Here is a 23888-nt window from a genome sequence, read left to right as displayed (position 1 = left end):
CTCATTGCTCCTAATTCCGATAAGGAATCCTTCACAATGCCCTCAACTACATCCATAGCGTTATCAGTAACGCCCGACGCCGAAGCGTCCGCCATTTTGTAGAAGTCCCGAGAAACTTCTACAGATTTTGCCGCAAAAACAACACAAAAAAGAGTCAGCTACCTTACCCAGTATAATATAAATACTTGCAGTACTCGTATCCAAAAATTCTCCACTTCTGTTTAAATTTTTCAATGGTTAATAATTTCAATCAAATTCACAAATAAAACTCAAATTTATTTGTACGTTTGTACATATGTACATAGGTATTTGAAATCAGCTGTGATTGAAGAAAAAACCAAAACGATCAATGCATGATTCTCGCGGTCAACATACGTGTACACATATGTGACCCGGCCTATGAAAATGTGGTTTATGACTCAAAAAAGAAATTGCGAGAAACAGCTGTTAAAGATAAACAATGCATTTCTTCAGTTTCTTAGTAGTTTTTCTTTTGCATTAGGGGGACTCATGAAAGCATATAAACTTCTAAGGTGTAAAATTATATCCATTTACACACGCGGTTATATGAACGCACCTAGTAATACTGATGATTAACTTGATTGTTTATCAGCTGTATTATTGCCAAACAAAATTTTTTTGATTGTTATACAAATTAAAAAATGCCAAGATTAAGTGAAAAATCAAAACTAAAACGCCTTTACATGCTGATGTTGGAGATTTCTGATGAAAATGCCTGGTGTAATGTCTGCAAGGTTGCATTCCTTTGAGTTTACCGCGTTTACACAATGAAATGTGCGCGTAAATTTATACAAACTGTGTAAATGATTTTTCATACAAAATTTGACAGCTCGTTTACGCACTATATAAATTTATACGTTTACACACTTTATAAGGTATTTATACAGTTACATGAGTCCCCCTATTATGAATAGTCATGCCCAAAAGCAACCAAAAAAAGGCAAAGGAACATAAATGAGATAAGTTCGTGTGTGTATATAAAGAGCGATGTTTTTTTAATACAAAGCATAAACCAGTTCTGACCGAAAAAAATCGTGTAAGTGCTCAGATTTAAAAGCAGTGCTGAACGAGTAGAACGTGTGTTGCTTGTGAATAATGTCTGTCGAAGAAGAATTTAGCGAGGTTTTTCAAACATATTTCCGTGAAAACGAAGAGAATGATGATGATTCTTTCGATGGTATCAATTGCGGGGACGAACTACAAGCATTGTTTCAAGCTGAAGGTCAAATGGAAGTGGGTGAAAATATCATCTCCAGAACACTTCTAAGCAAGTTAGGACTTTCTAGTTTTCACCACGTGAAAGAGCGTCTCAAAAACTATCGAAAGCAGAAAAAAGTGGAAACAATTTTTTTTAGTCATAAGCCACCTTTTCATAGGCTGGGTCATATATATGTAAATACACTTAGTGGAAATTTACATACACGAGCGATACTTTAGCAGCTAAGAGAAACTATGATTGCGTCGACTTCTACTCAAAAAAAAAAACTCGTTTCCCTTCATACAAATATTCACCCCTATTCTGCATTTCGATTACGTTCTCGTTCTACGCTCCGCTTCAATCGAAGTTTGGTATTCTGCATTACGACGGAATCGTAAAGAGAAGAGGAAGAGCAAATGATTTTTTGAAATCAGCTCTTGGTACGGAATGTGTGAACATTGGAACAAAATAAATTAAAGAAAATTTGTAAAAAACACTGAAAAACGTTTATATTTTATTATCCACGCCATTTTGTACAAAAAAAAAAAAGCAATACAATATATTGCCGCAGTGTTATATTTTTTTGAGTGAAGTGCTTTCATAACTGTAAGTGTGTTTTTGTCGTTTTTTGGCCAATTCCCTGCCGTGGCCACACCAAGTTTTGTTAAAACGGATTCCTGCACGAATATAGTTGACATTCTCTGAATTTTAAGGATGCTAATTTCATTGCACTGGCCTAAAATACTTTATGAAGATTTATTTATTCTTTCCGCAAGGATTGTTTACGTTTTCGTTTCACCTTCCTCTACTCCGGCAGCTTGCTTTGGCATATAACTGGACCCAACGAACAGACACAAATTGTAGCTGTCTATTATAATGGAAACAATAGCCGCGGCATTCTTTATGAAGTTGGAAAGCAACGCTTACGAAAATGGCCAGGCGAGAAAGGAAAGGCAAATATTGCGAAATTTGTGTAATCCATTTGAGATGAGTGACGAATTGTAAGAAATTGAACTTATAAGTGGTAAAGTTTAATGACTTCAAAAAAAACTTTCGACTTAACAAGGATGCTTTCAAGTATGTGTTAGATACTTTTGCGGGGCAAATACGTCCAATGACTTCGACATCGACATGTTGTTTTTGACCTGGAAACATTTAAAAAACATCATCAAGCCTTTTACGTTTCTTAACAAGTTTTACTTACATTTTTGTTAAAATTCTGTTATAAATTAATAAAAAAATAAAACGAAAATATTTTTCCGCCAACTAATTTGCAACTTAGAAAAACGGAACTACGATCGAAATGCAGAATACAAAAAATCGAACGATTCGAAGTTGGATCGAAAGAGATTGGAACACAGAATACCAAAATTGCCAAATCGAAAAAATTCCAATCCAAGTCGAAATGCAGAATAGGGCTGATTTATACCCAATCGGCCCTTAGGTAGGAATAAATACTTTGTTTCACAAAAAAAACTTTTGGTTGGATGAAGAAATACAAAAAGGAAACCCATTACCCAAGACAAAATAAGGCAAACATAAATAAAGTATAATATTATAACACATTTAGTTAAATCGGTAAGTTGAACTATTGATACTTATTGTTTTGATCTGCGTTACTTACATTTTATTTCCGATAAAGCAGGATCCCACGAAGCGTAGAAGGCCTCCTCCGTATGTCGTATCCCTCGTTGTACTTTTAATGGCTCGCAATTAAATTTTATTCTACGTGTACCTACGTGATCATTTAGTTTTTTTCTCACCTATCAAGCAGAACGACAACCAAAAAAACCCCCAGCGGGTAAGGGGGTAAGAATATACCCGCGGTAGGTATGCCTGTCGTAAGATGCGACTAAAATACCAGATTCAAGGGGTGTGTAGCGCAACCCTTCAGGTTGCCAGCGCAATATATAGCTTCTACCAACCTAATTGTCAACCTCACCTATCCGCGGCGAATCCTGTTTCACTAACAGACGAGGCTCTGGTGACCCCAAGCTCCTCATGGAACTTGAGGGTGGGGAGGGAGGGGATGGCCTGAAGGTTTAATGTGGCCACATAAATCGTTCCCGAGATGGTCGGGCTAGCAACTTAATGGTGCTGTGGTACCGGAGCGTACCGGATCTGTATCCGGCAAAGGACCATCACATCGATAACACTCCCCAAAGCCTTCGGGGATTAACCTTATCGCTACAACAACAACCACCAAAAAAAAAACCTATATAAGAATTACGGCTTACCTTTTTTTGTGTATAAATACAGCTAATTTAAACGTCCGCACTGTAACAAGTAGTGGGAGAGTCACTTAGGTCCCAAAATTGAGATCAAGTATAGAGACTACCAATCTCCCAAAAGAAATATTGCAACGAATTTAGGGAAATTCCGCTTATTTGCAACCTTCTACTAACGTTCGTATCGCTAAAATGTTGAATAAATAACTCCAATATTCAATAATGCAAAATGGTCTTTATTAGACTACTTTGAAAATACCAAATACAAATACAAAATACAATAACACTTATACTTCTCAACTGATAGCGTGCTTAAATCAAACTGACTGATTCTTACTAAGCTTTCGCTCATTTTATGTTCTCTGCTGTGCCGTTCGCATACTTCTAAGCGTTTCTTCTTCTAGAATTTACTACTTAGTTACCAGCTATAAACTTACCAGCTATAAACAACAGATGCACGTTTATAGCTTCTCGCATAGCAATAAGCGCGTGTATATGTTAGTGATACTTCCACCGATGATTGCATAGTATATCAGATATATGCATTTGTTTGTGCTTTTATCTCCGCTGCTTGTATGTACATATGTGTAGACGTAATGATTGATTTGTTTATGTACATACTCAGTATCGGCTTAGAGATGATATATCCCTTAGTTTGGCTAATATTCGTCACACTGCCCTCCACCTAAGTCTGATCGTCCCGATCAGACAAATCTCTCGATCTAACCGCTGCTAGCATCTCCAAATGAACCGCCCTTCTATTTCGTTGTTTCCCAATGGTTTCCCAATGGTTTGTATGCGGTAGGTGGTATCATTGATCTTCTTGACAACTTTGTACGGGCCTTCCCAACTGCATCAAAATTTGGATGGAACACCTTTCTGCCGGTGAGGGTTGTCTAGCAGTACCAAATCTCCCTTCCGGGAACCTTTCGAATTATTGTTCTTGTCGTACCTGTGTTTCATCCTAGTACTTATTGTCCTGATTCGTTCCCTCACACTCTGTTGTTTGGTCAATGAAATACTTCGTAGAGCTTACGCTTGACGGATTGGCTTCGCATAATCAGTATCTTTCCCACGTTTCACAACAGTAGTGCGCCCTGGCTTGAAACTACCCTCGCATTCTTTCTGGGAAATTCCTTCCTTCGATTTTGTGCGTCCATTTGGTTTTGTCAAAGGCAGAGTTTCTCTCGCAGGTACTTTTGATTTCGCTTTATTTGGCCCATTCGATCCATCAACATTTGCCCGATCTACTGGCTTTGACTTTGGTGGTCTTTGTCCAATCGCCTCCACTAGCACTCGCTTACTGCTGAACCCTTTCTCAAAACTGAAGTTGAGTGGTACATCCTTGGCCTTTAAACGCATAATCCTTCTTTGCATGTCGATTTTTATGTCATGATCAACTAAGAAGTCCACTCCCAATATGACTTCATCAACGATCTCCGCCACAACGAATTTGTGTATAATCGTGATCTTTCCAATTAATAACTCACAAACCACTTCTCCTTGGAATTGGTTGTACTCCCCAGTGACCGTACGCAACCTTGCTCCAGGTAATGGCTTTACTCTCCTGTTGACCAAATCAGATCGGATTAAGGAATGAGATGCACCAGTATCTACGGCCAGTGCACGTTCTTTGCCATCCACATTGCTTCTGACGGCAAGACTGCTTGATTTTCTTCCAATTTGCGACACAGATATCACAGGACATTCAATAGCTGGAGCTAGCTCTCGATCTCTTCATCTGACTCGCTCTTGCTTATCCCCTCCAGCTTTGTTATTAAGACCACACATGCTGTTGAAACCTCTAGGATCAAGATCGCAATGACGTGCAATGTGACCGGGCTTCCCGCATTTGAAGCATTTGATAACTCTTTCACTCCGCTTTGCGATCCTTTCAGCGCCTCCAATATTGTGTTCACCCGCTCTGGTCTTTCTACTTCCAAACGATAAGCCTTATATGCTGGTTTACTCAATAGGGAGGCAGTTTCCTGAGTCAATTCATGTGATACCGTTTCTGCAAATGTGGGTTTTGGGTTTGCATATGTCGCTCGCTTCGTTTCCACATCCCGTATGCCATTTATAAAGCTCTGAATATTTACCGTTTCAGTGTATTCCGCACCCGACCGCATTTGCCAAATGAGCCAATCTTTCAACATCCGAAGCAAACTCCTGCAATGTCTCATTAGCTTTTTGGTAACGGTTTTTCCATAACGTCTCTCGACAGCGGTCATCAATGCTTCATAACTGTTCCGTTCGTGCTCTGGAATAGTCTGTAAGATTTCCGCTGCAGGCCCTTTCAACGCCACGAACAGTGCAGCAACTTTATCCGCATTCCAGTTGTTCACTGCTGATGTCTTCTCAAATTGAAGCTTAAATACCTGGAAAGGACCAGAGCTGTCAAAAGATGGAGTTTTTACCTTCATATCGCTTGCTGAAACAGCTGGGCGATTTAGTTGCAGCTCCTGTAATACGATCTTTTAAAGCAGCTATCTCGGCGTCCATTTTGTCCTCGAGCTGTACAATTTTTGTATCCTGTGTTTCTAACTGCAAATACATTTGTGCCAACTGCAATGATAAGCGCTCCTCTTGTGCTTCCATTTTGGATGTAATCTGTATCGACATTTCTGAAATACGCGTTTCTTGTGCTTCAATATTCGATGTTATTTGTGACGAAATTTCTGAAAAACGTGCTTCTGTCGTGTCTCCTGTTCTTCCAGTTGAGATGCCATGCACCAACAAATTGTGATGACATTTTGTACATTTGTGCCGATATTGCAGCCAATATCATGTTCAGGTCTGTGTTCGCCATTGTCTGCGGTGTTTCATTTTTCTCCTCCAATTTTGTTCTTTCATCGCCATCAAGATGAAAGACATATCCTTCCACGTTAATTCCTTCTGCTTCCATTGTATCTCGCAGTCGTGCCTGAAGTTCGAGTTTATTGCCGGTTGTATTCAATCCATGGCTCTCAAACTCCTTCTTCAGTTGCTGGATCCTCAATTCACTCCACTTTGCCATGTCCTTGTTGTATTCGAAATCTTCGGAAGTTATTCAACAATTCCTCTTCTGACACCAATTGTAACGATTTTAGGGAAATTCCACTTATTTGCAACTTTCTACTAACTTTCGTATCGCTAAACTGTTGAATAAATAACTCCAATATTCAATAATGCAAAATGGTCTTTATTAGACTACTTTGAAAATACTTCACAATAACACTTATACTTCGACCCTGATAGCGTGCTTAAATCAAACTGGCTGATTCTTACTCAGCTTTCGCTCATTTTATACTCTCTGCTGTGTCGTTCGCATACTTCTAGGTGTAGTTACCAGCTATAAACTACACATGCACGTGTAAAGTTATTTGGCAACCCTTTTATCACATGAGAAGTACGATCGAATGACAAAGCAAAGGAGGAGTTAAAAAGTATCAGCGAAAGCGAACGGACGTCAATTCAGGACACTTAACTATTATTCATTTTTACAATTAAATCTTTAATGTTTTATTAATTATTATCATTCAATAAATAAACTTAAATTACAACTTAATCGTTGTGAAAGTATTACTCATTCTATCAAACGGCCATCCCGATAGAGTCAGAGTGGAATGTGAACTTCTGCAAAAAATTGCAGAAACGCCTACGACGAAGTTACATTAAAAATATCTACGTACAACAGTGTGTGCAAGTGTATTTTTGCAGTCACAACGAGAGACAATTTTGCAAAGCGCAAACGGCACGCATAGCAAACGGCGCAACGAAGCAATTTTTGGAGTCTCAACGGCGACGGTAAAACACACAACGTTACATACACACATTGATGCGTAAACGGCGCAACGAATAAATTTTTGGAGTCTCAACGGCGATGGTAAAACACACAACGTTACATACACACGTTGAGACAGCATATATGTAAACGTATACAACATATATGTAAAAACAATTGCCAGACGAAATAGGCAAACGTGCACGAACAAGCAATACGAAGAATTTGAATTTGGTGTAGCAACGGCTAACCGAACGATACTGGTAGGCAGCGCTACAACAACAAAGATTGCAACGAAAACCACCCTTATTGTGTGAGCAATAACGAAAGCAAGTAAGAGCAAGCATACTGGCAAAGAAAAACGAAAAGTTGTCAACGTATAGACAGCGAAAAGCAAAAATTTAATACAATTAATTTAACGACAAGAAGTGAGTGTATTAAGACACAAAAAGTAAAATTCTATGATGTTGAAGTTAACTGCGCTTAAAGTTGCTCAACTTAATGAATTATTAAATGCAAACGATGCAACAACGACGGGCACAAAGGCCCATAAAGTTGCAAAGCTTCAGGAATTGTTGGGAACGGACGAAATCGATCCAGACGAATTGGAGGAGAACAACACAACAAATGCAAGTGAGCTACAAAAACAAATTGATGGACTGAAGTCAATTATGGAAAAATTGACAACAGCGATCACGACAATGGCACCTATTGCAGGCAGTAGCATCGAACAAACAAATGTAAGTACGGAAAATGGTGGTACTACACCAGCACTTATAGGTGGAATTGAACATGCAACAAGTGTGCTATACGCACCACGGCAATCAACGATGACCATTCAAGATATGGTTGGAATTCTTCCCGATTTTGACCCAGTTAAACTCACTATCACGTCAGGGCAATTCATAACGAAAATTGAACAATTAAAACAGAACTACAAACAGCCGGTACACAGCAGTTGGTCAGACTTTGTGCAAGCGTTCTATGTAGACTTTCCGACTGGGTATAATACAGCTGAGGTGCACAAACTGATGGCCAACCGAAAACGTAAAAACAATGAAAACTATGTTGAGTTTTATTATGCGATGATATCTATTGGGCGTCAGGGTTCGCTTGATGATTTGTAAATTATTACGCACATAGTTAGCGGGTTAAATGATAATGCATTATCAAAGACATTAGCGGCAATGCGATTTAAATCTTGCAGCGAATTGCTGACATCTTTAAAGAATTTAAAGGCAATGAGCAACCAAGTGACGACGAATACAGGTACAACACAGCAGCCAGTAAAAGTAGAGGGCAAGTCCAACGTTAGGACTCCAGGGCAAGTAAAGTGTTACAATTGTAACGAGCTTGGACACATAGCGGCTAAGTGTTCACAGCCACAACGTAGGCCCAGGTGTACATCATGCTCAAAGACAGGTCACATCGCGAAAGATTGTACGAATAATAAGGCTACGGTGTTGGAGATTTCTAATGATAAGTACGTTAAGGAGGAGACTACTCCAGTAACAAAACAAATCGAAGTGGACGGCAAATCTGTAAATGCTTTTGTCGACACTGGCAGTGGATGTTCGTTCATTAAGAAAACAGTAGCAGACCTTATGCATAACAAAGTTAAGGTGCAAAAGCAATTTATTGGTTTCGGCGGGTGCAAGGTTGAAGCATCTGAAAAACTAGAGGCAAAGATAACGATGGAGAATATGCAACGACAGGCGACCTTGTATGTTGTAGAAGATAAGCTGCTACCTGATGACGTTTTATTGGGTCGCGATATACTACAAGAATATGGCTATCGTCTAGTTGTTGATGACGGAGTCTATCATATCAACGAAGGCGATTATAATTTTAATATATCGTACGATTTATGCATCGAAGAGCGTGGTAAGGTGCTAGATCTTTTACTAATGTTTAAGTCTTGTTTTGCAGAAGACATTTGTGACATTGGGCGAGTAAAGGGTACCGAGATGTCAATTCAGGTTACGACAGATAAACCGATTATAGGAAAGCGATACCAGGTTCCGTTTTCGCAGCGTCCAATATTGTCGGGTATAGTTCGTAAACTACTGGATTGTGATATCATACGGAAAAGCGATTCACCAAATGCTTTATCAGTATTGCTGTTAAAAAAGAGCAATGGGGAAAGTCGAATGTGTGTCGACTTCCGAAGTCTCAACGAAGTTACGGTCAAGAAAAATTATATCATGCCAGCGGTAGAGGAACAACTCTCACGTTTAGCAGGAAATAAGTTTTTTACCACTGTTGACATGATGTCAGGCTATTATCAGGTTCCATTGGCGGAGGAATCTAAGAAGTATACTGCATTTTTGACACCAGAGGGTCTTTTTGAACATAATGTGATGCCCTTCGGGTTGGTCAATGCGCAGATGGTCTTCCAAGAAGTCATCGTTAACGTTATAAAGACGATGAAGCATCCAGATAAGGTCATCAATTACTTCGACGAGGTTATTATTGCAACGAAATCTGTCAATGAAGGTTTAGAGGTTTTGCACGATTTTTTGACAGCAGTTAAACGTCACGGCCTTACGCTGAGGCCAACAAAAAGCACATTTCTGGCAGAGGAAGTCCAATTTCTTGGACATGTTATCAATCGTGAAGGTATACGACCAGGTGAATGTAAGACAAAAGTTATCGAGGAGTTTCCTGTTCCGTCTACGGCAACAGAGGTACGACAATTTTTGGGTATAACAGGATACTTCCGTAAATTTGTAAAGAACTATGGTGTTGTAGCACGACCGCTTACAGCATTGTTACGTAAAGGTGCAATTTTCGAATGGACAAATTTGCAACGAGATGCTTTTGAGGCACTTAACGGCGCTATTACCACAAAACCGGTTTTAGCTATGTATGATGAGACAAAAACGCATGAAGTGCATACAGATGCCAGTTCTAAGGGTCTGTCTGGTGTGCTTATGCAACGTGAAGAAGATGGGCTGAAGCCTGTATTTTACTTTAGCAGGCAATGTAATGATGCCGAACGTAATTATGCGAGCCATGAATTGGAAGTTTTGGCGATTGTCGAAACATTGCAGCGATATAGAATGTATTTGATGGGAAAACATTTTAAAGTGCTAACGGATTGTAATGCGGTGGCAGCAACGAAAGCAACTACGGCGCTGTTGCCTCGTATAGCTAGATGGTGGCTCAAATTGCAAGAATTTGATTTTGAGTGTGAGCATCGTCCAGGAGCGAATAACGAAGTGGCGGACGGGTTGAGCCGATGTCCAACTCTTCCATCAACTGAACCCATGACGGTTGCCGATGCAGTGTACGCTGTTACTACCATTTCGGAAGATTGGGTAGCAACGATGCAAAGGCAAGACGACAAGCTAAGGCAGATTATAGAAATCATCAACGGCAATGATGGGTTGAACGCAAAACAAATTAGAAGTGACTATGTGATACATGGGCATCGAAGATGGGTAATGACAAACGATTGGTTGTTCCACAAGCTGTAAGGTGGCGATTAGCAAGGGCATGTCACGACGAAGCAGGGCATTTTGGTGTGGACAAAACTGTTGAACGCATATCAAAAGATTTTTGGTTTGCCCGAATGCGACCACATGTAAAGTCGTACATTGAATCTTGTCCAGACTGCTGTTTGAACAAGGTGCGCGGAGGGAAACGAGAGGCACAACTACATGTTGGGGAAGTGGTACCCATTCCGTTCAGAACTATACATCTTGATCATTTGGGACCATTTGTGCGAAGCAAGCATGGCAAGTACTATATTTTGGTTATCGTATGCGCGTTCACGAAATATGTTGTGTTGAAAGCGTTAAGCAACACAAAAACAAATCCAGTATTGAATGTTATGAAAGACTACATGACCGTGTATGGGCGTCCAAAATGCGTGGTCACCGACAGAGGGACAGCTTTTACGTCTAAGGAATTTGAAAAGTTTATGGCGGATCATGACATTCAACATGTGAAGACGTCAGTGCGAACTCCTAGAGCCAATGGACAAGCCGAACGTATAAACCGTACAGTGCTAGCATCACTTAAGTGTAGCACTAAGAATGACAAAGAATGGGACGAGGCTTTGCCACAGCTGCAATGGCAGTTGAATTCGCAAACTAACGCTACGACTAGGCAGAGTCCTAATAGCTTGGTATTCAACTATAAGCTGAAAGATGTTACAACAAATCGGTTAATACAAGCTGTGCAAGACGAAGATGAATCTGAAATTACGGGTGACGACTTTCGAACACAAGCAGTAGGGGAACGAATACAGCAAGAGCGGCTTAAATGGAAACAGCGGTTTAATGCGCAACATCGTGTACCGAAGCCGTATAACGAAGGGGATTTGGTATTAATCACTTATGTCCCTTCTCCTACAGGTATGTCTCATAAATTAGAGCCAGCTTATAAAGGGCCATACATCGTGACCAAAGTCCTTCCACATAACAGTTATTTGGTGGACGATTTACCAGACCTACAGAGGAGTCGCAAAAGGTATTCCGGGGTGTTTACCAATGACAATATGAAACCGTGGTGCACCTTAGGAGCAGAATATTGCGACGAGACAAATTCAATTATCAACGATTCCGAAGAAGAGATAAATATAGAAAGTTCCAACCATGCAAAATCGTCCAGGGGAGACGATTCATCAGGAACGGCCGAGCTGTAAAGTTATTTGGCAACCCTTTTATCACATGAGAAGTACGATCGAATGACAAAGCAAAGGAGGAGTTGAAAAGTATCAGCGAAAGCGAACGGACGTCAATTCAGGACACTTAACTATTATTCATTTTTACAATTAAATCTTTAATGTTTTATTAATTATTATCATTCAATAAATAAACTTAAATTACAACTTAATCGTTGTGAAAGTATTACTCATTCTATCAAACGGCCATCCCGATACACGTTTATAGCTTCTCGCATAGCAATATGCGCGTGGATATGTGAGTGATACTTCCACCGATGAATGCATACTTTTGCGAGTATCTCAGATATATGCATGTGTTTGTTCGTTTCGCTCCGCTGCTTGTACGTACCTATGTGTAGACATAATGATTGATTTGTTTATGTACATACCAGTGACTGCTTAGTATCGGCATAGAGATGATAGTATCCCTTATTATTGCTAACATTCGTCATAATATGAACGGAGCAAAATGAATGCAAAGCGGTATATTAATACTTCTTGGTTTTGGCGTGGTTTCTATGTGACATATGTACGTATGCGAATATATGCGGGGAAGTTTAGTTGTACTACAAAAAAAAATTGATTTGCAATTGAGGAAGATTAGGACTGCGTACATATGTTTATGCTCTTTGCCTAGGTAATTATAACAGTGGTAGGCCAATTCCCTAAAAATTAAAAATTTTGATTTCCTTTACTTAAATGGAAAATGGGAAAACAAAAAATTGAAAAGAAAATAGCTTAAAATTATAGGGACTGTAGCTAAGTTTTGATACTGCCCTATCGTTATCGCACTACATGGAGACGCTATATATTAGGGCAATTAATTAACGCTCCAAACCATTCCTATAACATTAAACTTACAAAAATTGGTGTATGTGATAAACTTTTTTCCCACGTGGCTCTTAACTTGTAAGTGAGACTTCGAACAATTTGGTTAATGATCGCCTGGCTTTTTTTTCCGTAAATTTTAGGGATCACCAGCATTTGTGATTGTGTGTTAATCTCGGCTTAATTTCGTCCCTCAGAGCACGCACTAGGTTACGATTTGGTGGTGCTTTGTTTCGTATAAGGTTGCTCCGTATTCTAGTTTTTGATAATAGGTTTTGTTACGGTCTGCTGCTACGGTCTACGGCTACGATCCACTTGGGAGCGTGTTCACGCGAACACACCTAGCGATGTGGCGAAAGTGGCGATAAAAAAATATCGAAAACAAGAAAAAGACAGACCTGCCATCACTAGGAAAAAAGGCAAGGAGTTTCCGGCTGCATACACACGAAGAAAGATAAAAAAATTTTGATAAGAAATAAAAATCGAGAAAAATCGCCGAGTTTCCGGCCAGATCGACATCAAAAAATATGATGGTGGTAAAACGTATTTACCTAGTGTGTTTATAAATGATTATTGGAACCTACAACGTGAACATTTTCCCATCAATGAAACAACGCCAGAATTAGATTTGCATTTAACCTATCAATCATTAGGCATGTTCAAGTGGCAATTGTATGCAGCGCAGCAAATGAAAAAAATTGGGTGGTAATAAATCTTAACCTAGTGAGGACACTACCACCGGCGTAAAGGCCAGCACGAAGCTTTATCGCCACCTGGGTCATTTGGTCACCTCGGACCACAGCGCCAACCGCCACCAACGGTGCCTACTATTACCACGGGCATCACCATCGGTAGTACCTCCCCCAACTCCTTCATAGGCGCAACCACGAGCGCAACAACCATCAGACGTACCGCCACACCAGTTGCAACGCACGTAGCGGGCCACGTACATAGGCTTGCGGCCACTAATGGTAACACCAACAACAGGCGGTACCACCGACCCAAATACTAGCCGCATTCTTATCAGCTGCGTTCATACCGGCAATAATACTACTAGCGCATCCTTATTGGCTGCGTCCATACCGGCTATAACAATACTAGCCCAACCCTTATCAACTAGACCAGATTGGGCTACAATAAACCTGCTACAATGACAATCACAGGGCAGCGATAACGAACATCAGCGGTTAAGCGGTGAGTTCGTTCCAATACTGAACTAAAATTATGTATTTGTAGCCTTAACCTTGTCTTTTGAAATTATATTTTTGACTCCGCAACGTTATATAATGTCAATATACCAACATACTCAAGTTTAAGGCTATCACCCTAGTGTAGAATTGAAGCGAATGTGAATACGAATGCAATATGCACAATGACCAAAGGAAATGAAAAGGTTAGAAAAAAAAAGCAATTCTTGTTGTACGTTCAAAATTGTTGCATACAAAAAAAAAATTACCCAACAAAAAAACAAAGCATATTTTAATGGTCATAGGTGTGCAATTTATACTGCCTGTGAAACAAAAAAAAGTGTTTCAGGTATTAAAATTTGCTTTGCGTTACGGTAGAATTTTACCACTACATTTTTTTTAATTGATGCAATGGTTGCGAATATGATTTTGGAATGAGCAAAAGTGTTGATATTGTTTCGGTAAGGAATAAAGTTTTATTGGTAATTCAAGTTCAGTTGCATTATCAGCTAAAATGCATTAAATCTATATTAAGAGACGCAAATAACAAGTAATGCGGATTAGCTTGCATTATCAAAACAAAACTTCTTTTGTATACATTTTTGTTTTGGTGACTGAGTCGAACTAAATCCGAAACAATACCAACCCTGACTGTTACATGTTAAATAGTTAACGTTTCAACTGAACAAGTAAAACAATTTCATTAATTGTACTATAAGTTTAAAGGGTTCATGTTTTACCTGAACAGGTGAATGACTTCGGTAATTTTTCCATTAATCTAAAAGCTTACGTTTTACTTGAGCTTGTGAAACAACATTTTTTTGAGGGGTAGGATTTACCCCAAGTTTAGTCCTAGTTGCGTTTATAACTAATTTCTTAGTGCATAGTACATATTACTGTCATTATACTATGTGTAATACCGAAATGATGTTCAGTTAAACTCAAAGTAAGTTTAATACAACAACTATTAATTTTGTAAGGGGGCCCCAATTATCAGAAGTTGTATCCAAACTGTACAGCCCTAAGACAGATTTGTAAAACCAAAAAAAGAGAAAAGGGCATTTATCCAAATTTCTGAAAAAAAAGATTTTTTTATTACATATATAGTATATTTTTATTTTATTACATATATAGCCTTTTTGATTGCTATAAAGTTTTAAAAAAAAAAATTTTTTTTATAAGCTTAAATATATTCAAAACCCTTGTAGTAAGAAGTAAGAGAAAAAAAAAGGAGAAAGCTATGTTAGTATTAATAATGAATTTTGAATAAAAGTTGTTAATAATATGGGAATGCTGGCGTCGCCAATGATTTAGAAGGCATAGGGTAAACCAGGTAAGGGGCCACCGAAATTTAGGTGCGTCGGTGGCCATGGATTTTGAGGGTGGGCATAGCACCGGGCGTCGCAACAACACCCGCGGCGCCCCTCTGTATATTCCGCTCATTTCTCTTTCATTTTAATTTTCAGCTTTTTTTTGCAATTTTATTTTTCAGCAGTTTTTTTTTTTTGAATTTGATTTTCAGCGTTAGTAACCGGCCATGTCCGGTTCGGCAGTTTTTTTTGCGTCAGCTTTGTTTTGAGTTTGAATTTAAATTTTTGAATATTAACGGTCTGTCCGTGACATCCGGTTCGGCCGGATGTTGTTTTATTTTGTATTGATAAGCGTTTTGAGTCGGTCTCTGCGCTTCTGTCAAGGTTTTGATTTTGACAGCTTTCAGTTTTGATAGGCATGATAGGAACTTTTTTCTGCTTATGGCGCAGGAACAGTAATGTTGGCAAGGACCCGCCCCAGCCGACAATGACTAGCCACTGTGCACCACCACATCATGCCGACCGCCTTCCTTACTGCTTCCATCGTAAATGCGATTCCATAACAGTTTATAATCCAACGCCCTGCGCTGCCGGTTGGATTGATTATTATAAATATTTCTCTTATATTTCAGTTCCGTCTTACGCGAATTATCACTCAACACCAAAGATTTTCTTTTTTTGTGTGAATATATTTACTTATATTACTTCTCACTAACGGTGTGTTCTGTTTCGTACAAAAATCGCTGGATTCAAAAAGGCGGAAGCTAACTTGAGAAAGCTGCAACAAACCGCTGATCGGAATTATCGATAACTATTTTTGGATCGTCAGCTGATCTATCTTAAGCGCCAAACACACGACACGAACATTTCCGCGAACATTCCGCAATCTTGTTCGCAGCTTTGGCCATACACCATACGAACTTTTGGCCGAACATTAGTTCTCTTTCAGACAGCGATGAATACGGACAACAATTGTGCTGCAGCAATATTGCTCGCTGTGGCAATTAAGCGTAAAAAAAATTTATACATTTCAATAAATTCACTCACAAATTTTTTATTGTCCATTTTACTTTTCCGCGCACGTCTGTTCCGTTCAGAAATTACTACGATTATGAGCTATTTCGCCATACACGCACGAACAGTTCGCACAAATGTTCGCCAAAAATTAAAATATTTTGATTTTTGGCGAACATTTGCGCGAACTGGCAAACACCACCATACACGACAGAAAAGGTTGCAGAAACATGACATAACGGGAATGTTCGCGGAAATGTTCGTGTCGTGTATTTGGCGCTTTATTACGAAAAGGGAATTTTACTAGCTGTGTTAGGTGGGCATTAAGGGTGGAAATCTCAGGGTTAAACATGTAAAAGAAAATGCTGCTTTACGATAAGTGAAGACGGTAATAGTAATATTAGTAATATTAGTATGACATGTATGTACTCCCGTACAATTCTTAAACGCATTACTGGCGTTCCCGCTGCTCGATAACCAGCAAAATCCAATGGAAGGATGTCAAGAATGATTTGAGAAGCTTCGCTAGGAGTTTTTCTTAGATTACCACTTATGCTGATCATACATTGACTTGTTTGACCCCAGATCAGGATCGCCAGTTATTTCAAATCTTAAAAACATTTGTGTTAGTTAAACCATTATTTCATTCATAATGAGTCACATCTGAGCCGCTGCGGAAGTACTTGCAGAAGTACACCTTCGTTCCGCGTACCTAAACATACATCTCGTCGGTTTTATATTAATAAACAATGTTAAATTTACTGATTTCCATTATTTTTTATTTGGAAAGCATTTGTTATTTGTTTTTAAAGAAAAAATTAACAAAATGCAATCATTCTTATTAACTAATGGGAAAATCTTCAGAACAAACTGCTTTCAACTCATTCGACTCTTATGATGAGAGCAATCAAATGGCAAAGTAATTATTACTTAATTACTCATTTATATATTTGTATGTTTTACATTTATTTATTATTACATTAATTTGCACGCAATTTTTATCTTCAAAAAGATTTCATTTAATATTTAACATTTTTCTGGCAATCGTCACATGATTTAATCATATAAAGGAACTGTAAATGACAAGTCTACAGATTAGTTGCGTCTCAGATTTGTAGCTGTTCGATGTTGTTTGATTTAAAAATGAAGTTTGTTAACGTTTTGCTGATTGTTTGTATCGCGTTCATATCGTACATTGAGGTAATGTGAAAGTGAGGGTTTTCAGGAGCTGTTGCACTTTAAAAGACTTTTGTTTTAGTGCAAGTCAAAGGAGGTTGGCGTTCTTTTGCCATTATTCGAGAAATTAAGTCGAATAATTAGTCACGAAATTAATCGATTACAGATTAACTACTCGTATAATAAATAATTGAGTGAATAATTTGAGACATTTTGCAGTGAAAAATGATGTAATATCTGTTACTAATAATTATTTTTAACCATGTGATGAATAAAAATAGCGCTTACTTCTTAAATCAATTTGCTTTTTGATTAGTGTAAACATTGATTATTTGAGTAAAGTTCTTACTTTCTTAGTTCATAATAAGAGTTACTTGATTAATTTAGCAGTTTAAATCACTAATCAAAGTGTTGTATAATAAATCAATCATACATAAAATTAATACTAAGTAAGAAATTTGTTTTTGACATACAAATTTTGAAGTGAAATCCGATTGAAATAACTGTGATTCAAAATTTTTTAAATTCTTTTCATTAATCCAAAACAATTTTATTAGTCATATATATTTTAATTTAATAATTTTTAATTTATATATTGATCAATCAAATGTAGAATTAATCGATTAATTTGTTAGCTAGAAAAATTAGTAGTAATAAAATTGTTTGTTTGTCGAAATAATTCTAAAGTGATTATTTTGAAATTTTTTTTTTTTGATTATTATAAAGTTGAAGCTGATCGATTTATATGGTTACTGCAGGCGTGATTTTTCAGTCACCCAAAAAATTAAAAAATAATAAAAACAGAGTGAATTTTGCACACCACAATGAGTCAAGTTTTTGATTTTCTCCAATCCGGTGTATTAAGTATCAGCATTTTTAACAACTTCGTGCGCTACCAACCAAAAATTTCCCAAATGAAAATTTCCTAAATGGCCACTACACCAAATTTTGAAAAGTCGCAGAGTCAGTTGTCCTTATGGCCACTTTGAATGGCCAATTGACTTAATGAACAATTCATATGCCCATAAGTTAAATTGGTCTTAAATCCGTTGGCTTCAATGTCACCCCACAATCAAGTTATTGCATCAGTCCTTGATACGTGTGCAAAGTTTCAATTGACCTTATGTCCGTTGACTTTATGTCACCCCGGCATTAAATAATTGCATTGTTATTGGTTCTTGATATATGAATGTATGTATTTGGACTGACCTTATTGCCAATATATTGAGGTCAATTGACATTATTTCCATTGAATTTAAATAACCTCACCAGCAAATGATTTTATAGCCGTCGGTCCTTGATACGTGTGAAAAGTTGAAATTGACCTTATGGCCATTTGAAGTGGTCCGTAGGTCAATTCACCTTATGCCCGTTGTGCTTACGTAACCCCCTTCATCAAATTATTCCATTTTCATCGATCTTAGATAAATGTACAAAGTTTTAATTAAATCCGTGCGTTTGGTGGGTCAAAACCGAGTCCAAAGGAGTCGGTTATATACAAACAAACAAAAATGCAGGTGAAGCTAATATAATCATGTTAAAATATAAAATACCAGCGGACGCAAAAGACTTTGCCCTGCCGAACTGTGAGCTTTCATACACCGACAACCTCGCTTAACTTTTCAACAAACTTCAGTGTTCTAGATTGAATGCTTTCAGAGATATGAAGCATGAAAATTCCCATTTGTATGGAAGGTACCATGTTCCCCTTTCTTTTAACCCACATTATTGGGGAGGTGTTAGAGTTGACCCTCATCATTATTTGAATACCGTAACAGACGTTCTTCATATAATTTTATAACCATTTGTGGTGTCTTAATATTAGCAATCGCTGCTACTATCATTGCTCTATACCTTTGAATTGTATTAGGAACCAAACAAAAGACAAACAACCACTCGAATCGGAATCCCCAAGTATTTTCTCAGCTTTCAATTGTCTATGGAAGCCAATACGTTCTGAGGTACGCGATGAAACATCGGACACAGAAATAATGCAATAAAACCAGACAGGTGCAGTCAGTAGTACAACGCCATAAATTTGACGGGCTCATAATCCGGTCATGAATTTGAAGTAATAGGGAGGGACAATTTTTGTACTTTTTGCAACTTTTTTACTCATTTAGTTATGTAATGTGCGGGAAAAGGCCAAGCTCGATATATCTGCACATTGGAAAAGAAAAGCCGAAAAAAGTGGAGTCGAAGAAGGGAAAGCAGAGGAAGTTAGATAAGAGCAAGAGGAAAATTGGGAAGATTTACGAAAGAATGAGAAGGAGAGGGAAATTGATTGGACCGATCAAGGAAAACTGAAAAAGAAGACGCAGAGGGAGAGAAAATAAGAGAGGAAGCAGAGGATGAGACAGAGGAGAGGCAGTTGGACATAAGAGAAAGTCAGCACAATATTTGTCGGGTTTGATCATCCATCTTAGGGTAAGCCAGAATTATTTGAAATGCAGAGTTATACACTACTTTTTTGTCATCAGGTAAACCTATAAGATCTGAAATTTTAAGGCATCGTAATTGAAAAACCCTTGCCGCCTTATATTTGCACACCGTTTATCTCTCTTTGCTCAATACGCTTGCCTCTGAACGCTTCGTTTATATACGTAAATGTTGGGTATTATGACCAGAGATTCATCAGCAACTTCATTATACTGTTCAGGGTCTGCCTCCATATTCCTGAGTTGGGAACAATTACGCCTGAAAAATGGAAGTAATGCCCGCGGTCCTAATGTGCTCTACGGGCTATATTTCCCTGCACGCTATTTCATATTTCACAAAATGTAGAATAAGGATATTATTTTTAGTAAGTCCTCTTAATCTCTGTAATAATTGCAACCGATCGCCCTTGCTTAGAACATTTCCATGGTAAGCAACCTGTCATAAGAGGTGACCAAACTTCATAGACCAGGGGGTTTGAAAAGTAAACAAAATCATTCCCGATGCAGCCAAGCTAGTACCAGGATGGATTAGTACCATAGCGTACCGTATTTAAATCCGGCAAAAGACTGCACATATTCGCAACAATCCACTAACTTTTGGCGTGTGTATTTGCGGTTACGAAAACAACAGCAATATGACCCTTGCTAGAATACATGCAGGAATATGCTGTGCACCTACCGAGATGATTGCGAAGGAGCGCTTTTTTTAAAAAAAGGACGGTCTTCTTTCCGAAACCTATCTACGGTAAGTGTTCAAACAGGTATCACCACACTGCGTCGATAGCAGCGCTCCTCTCGCTCTCTTGGGTCAAAGTAAAATCGAGTCGGTTGTATGCTTTAGTGAAAGCTTAGTGCCAATGCCTTTGCATGAAAAACCTTACTTCCCAGAGTCCGGGATGTGTGCTTCCTAAACATTTTCCTAGTTTATTTGAAATCTTCTTAGATTTTTGATACAAAATATTGTTGTAGATTAAGGTTCTGAAAGACACAGAGGAACAATCCGGTTTCACTACCGATGTGAATTAGAGCCTTTCCTTCGTGCAAAGTTCCTCAGAAAATCGAATGAAGAACTATGCCAAATGGATGCCAAAGAAAAGAATTGGCATCGCCAAATTCTATCCCGTTTATGTTTCCACTTTGCTACCGCAGCTAAGACACAAACCACTAACCTTAGTCCATACTAAGACTTTTAAAGATCAACGGTTTTTGCGGTCTACGTCTTAGCCATTAGTAAAACCTGCAAAAAAAGGTCCAGTGACTTGCTACTCAGTAGTTTGGAACCATTCGTGAATATTTCTCTGGATAAGGCTCTATAATATTGGCGTTGACCGATTTATTCCTCTATTAAATTCATACGGAAAACTTATTGTCAATACAAGGGATCAAACTAGCGTAGAACGTTATTAAGAATACTGATGTGTGCAAGCTTAATGTGTTCGCAGGCCGAAACTGCATTACAACACACATGGAGACTACCGTACATATGTATATTTTGGAAGAAATTGGATCACAACTGTCAGACGTTCTGTTTATGGTTGCCTCGAAAGCTTACAACGGAGTAAAAGCTTTTCCTATTTGGCCTAGACGTAATCCAATGAAACTTTCAGCGTTTCACCTAAAAGAGGGCACACATGTACGATTGGGAGACATTTTTTCCATAGAAAGGCTTTCAATTTATTCAAAGGTAACTAAACTGTGACTTTCCTTTCCTTTCCAGTGCGGAGATATCGAGGAGGTAAAAGCCGCAGCCGTGGAATGTAAGGAATCAACTGGTGCTACAGATGGTAAAATCTTCCTCAAAACAAACAAAAATACAAGTTAACTTATTCCATTTACAGAGGATGTCGAAAGAATGTTTAAACGTGAACCGGCTGCCAGCACAGAGGCGAAATGTCTACACGCATGCGTCATGCAGAGGTTCGGTTTGGTGAGTTAAATCTACAAACATACCAGCATATACGGCTGATTAAAGTTGATTGGTTTTATAATATTCTGATTTCCTTTTTCGATTTAAGATGAATGCCGATGGCAAAATGGACAAGCAAAAGGCTTTAGAAATATTAAAAATGATAGCTGCCGGCGACGAGGAACAAGAGAAATTGGGATTGGAAATTGTGGAGACTTGTGCAGATATTGAAGTTAATGAGGATCAGTGAGTATAAATAAAGTTACTATTTAGAAAATAGCATTAACCAAATGAATAAACTTCATAGTTGTGAAGCCTCTGAGGAATATCGTATTTGTATGCACGACAAGGCTGCGGAGAGTGGTTTCAAGCTTGGGCGTATTTAAATGATGGATCCGGATTGAATTCAAAACCGATTTGACAATACCTAATGAAAACCATTTTGGCTTATTGATTATTTTTAGCTTTTAAGGAACACATTCTCAATGTCCGATTGACGCTTTATCGGAATTTAACTGACAGAGACACTTCATTTAATAAATAAGTTCCGATAAAGTAAATAACCGGGCCATGAGATATCGACTACACTTATTTTATAAGTTCGGCTGTTTTTCTGTACTCTCTGCTTTTATTGTAAGTTCTTTTTAGATAAAATATATTACTACTCAGTAAGGTAATTGATAAATTAAAAGCATTTTAATCAAGAAGCCGTTACAAACAATTTTGATTCTTCAAAACCAAAACCGAAATTGAAGCTGAGATTTTCCTCTGATAAAAATAAAGGCGAACCCGTTTAGTCTTTGGAAAACAGAAAGGACCCGTAACCGATATTTTCTTCTAAAAAAAATTGAAGCCCAAATTAATTGAAGTTTTAAAACTGATTTCTAAAGCGCAGCCAATATTTTCTTCTAAAAGGGTAATGGCCCAAACACATTCGACTTTTGCGCAGTTTCGGCGCTTGCGTTGCGTCAGCAGCTGATTTTGAACACACATGTCTACGTCGCCATATTCCTAATTGCACATCCTGTCGAAACGCTAAAAAGAAGCGATCTTGAACATGCTGTCAGGCAGTTGACGGATAACATATCGCACTTGTTTTATCCACAATGCATCAAAGTAACTCAAAATAAATTCAACAAGTAAAGGTGACTATAGTGTTAACTACTTTGTACTCTTTACTTTAATTTTTAAAATAATTTTAATTGAGTTTTCGTGTTAACTTAAAATTTTGAATAACTTCAAAAAAAAGAAAATTCTAATTAGTTTTGAAAATATTTAAACTCAAAAATAAACAAAAATATAAATTTTTATATTTCAAACCGAAAATAAAAGATTTTTTTAAAATATCAACTTGAATGTTGAAAAAATAAACAAAAATAAATTTTATATTGCAAACCAAAATAAAATATTTTTTTTAAAATATCAACTTGAATGTTGATATAGTGACTAAGTTCGGGTGTAACCGAACATTATATACTCAGCGTGAGCTTAAATTACATATTTCATTTCAGATAAATTACTTTTCTACATAACACGTGGCACCGCCCGTTAAAAAAAAAATATCTCTCCATTTCCCCTTACAATAAAACTTGATAATTGAAATATCATTGATTCAAAACTATTTTTTGCTAAGTTATAGCTTATTATTCTAGTCTACGACCCTTTTAAATTGGTTTTATATCTAAGTTGCCGTGGTCTTTAAACGATCCCGTCCATTTTTTCATTTTTTCTAGAAATATTTTATACCATAGCGAAAATTTGTGTACCCAATTTTATTACGATCGGTTATTTTTTCTTCGAGTTATGGCTCCCGAAAAATAGAAAATTGCATAGTCATAACAGGGGCGGTGCCACGCCCATTTTTTAAATTTGAAAGGTTTCCTATTTACGGTTATAAATCCACTTGGGAAATTAAACACCATTAATATAAAGCTCTTTTTTGCGAAGATATAGCTTATTTTATCCGTCCACGCCCCTTTTAAAAATCTTTTATATAAAAGTGGGCGTGGTCCTTAACCAATTTCGTTAATTTTTCTTCAAAGCATTCCTTATAGAAAAGGCAACCTCTCTGCCGAATTTTGTTACGATAGGTTTAACGATTTTTGATTTATGATAACTAATATTTGTAAAATTGATTTTATCACAAG

General features: G+C 37.8%; 1 protein-coding gene across 2 annotated transcripts; it reads left to right on the top strand.

The window, feature by feature from the left end:
• The first annotated feature begins 1101 nt into the window (after positions 1 to 1101).
• LOC137249809 (general odorant-binding protein 19d-like) lies at positions 1102 to 22432 on the top strand. 2 transcript variants are annotated; one of them, XM_067781748.1, is made up of 5 exons: positions 1102 to 1254; positions 21553 to 21619; positions 21674 to 21762; positions 21851 to 21987; positions 22049 to 22432. In XM_067781748.1, exons 1-5 carry the CDS (start codon positions 1117 to 1119, stop codon positions 22125 to 22127), a joined length of 510 nt encoding a protein of 169 aa, XP_067637849.1. In that variant the 5' UTR covers positions 1102 to 1116; the 3' UTR covers positions 22128 to 22432. The 2 variants fall into 2 exon arrangements, with proteins under 2 accessions (XP_067637849.1, XP_067637850.1); XM_067781749.1 differs by lacking the exon at positions 1102 to 1254 and adding an exon at positions 17320 to 17421.
• Positions 22433 to 23888: the final 1456 nt, after the last annotated feature.

The sequence above is a fragment of the Eurosta solidaginis genome, chromosome 4, assembly GCF_040869045.1.
Source record: "Eurosta solidaginis isolate ZX-2024a chromosome 4, ASM4086904v1, whole genome shotgun sequence".
NCBI classification, from domain to species: domain Eukaryota; kingdom Metazoa; phylum Arthropoda; class Insecta; order Diptera; family Tephritidae; genus Eurosta; species Eurosta solidaginis.
This window is presented reverse-complemented; position numbering and strand designations above follow the sequence as displayed.

Bases quoted from the DNA above. Each gene is read 5' to 3' on its own strand.
- LOC137249809 (XM_067781748.1), top strand. From the start codon at position 1,117: ATGTCTGTCGAAGAAGAATTTAGCGAGGTTTTTCAAACATATTTCCGT. The intron at 1,255-21,552 runs GTGGGTGAAAAT...TTTCCTTTCCAG, and splicing joins AAGCTGAAGGTCAAATGGAA to TGCGGAGATATCGAGGAGGT. The intron at 21,988-22,048 runs GTGAGTATAAAT...TAAACTTCATAG, and splicing joins ATTGAAGTTAATGAGGATCA to TTGTGAAGCCTCTGAGGAAT.